The following is a 1,339-nucleotide window of genomic DNA, read 5'->3' as shown; positions in this document are numbered from 1 at the left end:
GTTGAATGTTTCTTTTAGATCCGCAATAAAGTCATCATAATTTTGGGTCTTAATGACCACATCATCCATATAGGCCTCCACATTGTGGTGTAGCTAGTCTGTGAAGCATAGCTAGATCGCTCGCTGGTATGTTGTCCCTGCGTTCTTCAACCTAAAGGACATGGTCGTATAGGCATACGCACCATATGGGGTGATGAAAGTAGTCTTGATCTGATCTTCTTCCTTGGGGCAATCTGATGGTAGCCCGAGTAGCAATCAAGGAAACAAAATAGTACGCAGCCGGTGGTGGAATCAATGACTTGGTCGATGCGTGGCAGGCCGAAAGGATCCTTTGGGCAGTGCTTGTTGATATCAGTATATTCGACACACATCCTCCGTTCATTATTATTCTTCTTTTTTACAAGAACAGGATTAGCTAACCATTCTGGGTGGAACACCTCTTTGATGAAACTAGCCGCGAGTAGTTTAGCTATCTCCTTTTTTATCACCTCCCTTTTATCTGGAGCAAACCTATGAAGTTGCTGCTTCTTAGGGATAGCCTTAGTGTTTACTTTCAGGCTATGCTCGATCAGCCTTACTGATGAGTGCGCTTTCCTATTTGTCATCAAGCCCTGTGCTGATGAGGGCTATCTTTGATAGGTCGCCTTCTTGCAACTGGATTGCTTTGAGGGCAACTTCCCCAGTAGCCTGTATCTTTGTCTGGTTCGCCTTCTTCATCAGGATATCCAGGCCTGACTGGGAGAGTTGTTGCGCGGCCACGAGTACTTCTGTAGAAGGATTCAGCACGTGCAATGTCGAAGCATACTCGATAGCCTCCTGGTTGTAGTCATATGACTTCTTCAAGTCGCGGAGGAAGGCGAGCATGCCACTATTTCCTAGCAACTTGAGAAGTAGGTAGACGTAGTGGGGCACAACCATGAATTTGGCCAATGCGAGTCTTCCTAGGATGGCGCGGTATGAAGTTTTGAAGTTTGCCACCTCGAACTTGATGTATTTGGTCCTGTAGTTGTCGCTCATGCCGAAGGTCACTGGGAGGGTTACAGTCCCTAGTGGTGCAGCCGAGTTCCTCGGTACGATGCCGTAGAAGGGAGCTTTGCTTGGGATGAGCATGTTTGTGATGTCCGAGCCCATCTTTGAAGGGTACTCGCAAAGAAAAGATTGAGGCCCCTTCGTCCGTCAATGAGTACTCTGGTGAGCCTGACACTACCTGTGACACCTCAGGTATATGGGAGCCAGACTTAGTACATTAAGTGTAGGATGTGCTCTGGTGTGCTATTTAAGGACAAGATTTTAGGGTGTTTTCTGTAATTTTAGAAAAATATAGGGCTTAATGTGCAAA

General features: G+C 46.5%; 1 protein-coding gene across 1 annotated transcript; it reads right to left on the bottom strand.

Moving 5' to 3' along the window:
• Positions 1 to 594: 594 nt before the first annotated feature.
• On the bottom strand, positions 595 to 1,131 carry LOC112873115. The gene has a single exon (XM_025936137.1). The coding sequence runs from the start codon at positions 1,129 to 1,131 to the stop codon at positions 595 to 597; it is 537 nt and encodes a 178-aa protein (XP_025791922.1).
• Between the last annotated feature and the right edge of the window lie 208 nt (positions 1,132 to 1,339).

This window comes from Panicum hallii, chromosome 9, assembly GCF_002211085.1.
Source record: "Panicum hallii strain FIL2 chromosome 9, PHallii_v3.1, whole genome shotgun sequence".
Lineage (NCBI taxonomy): Eukaryota > Viridiplantae > Streptophyta > Magnoliopsida > Poales > Poaceae > Panicum > Panicum hallii.
Note: the sequence above shows the minus strand (reverse complement) of the source record. Positions and strands in the feature narration are given on the sequence as shown.

Excerpts from the sequence above, each read along its gene's own strand:
- LOC112873115 (XM_025936137.1), bottom strand. The coding sequence starts at position 1,131 with ATGGGCTCGGACATCACAAACATGCTCATCCCAAGCAAAGCTCCCTTC.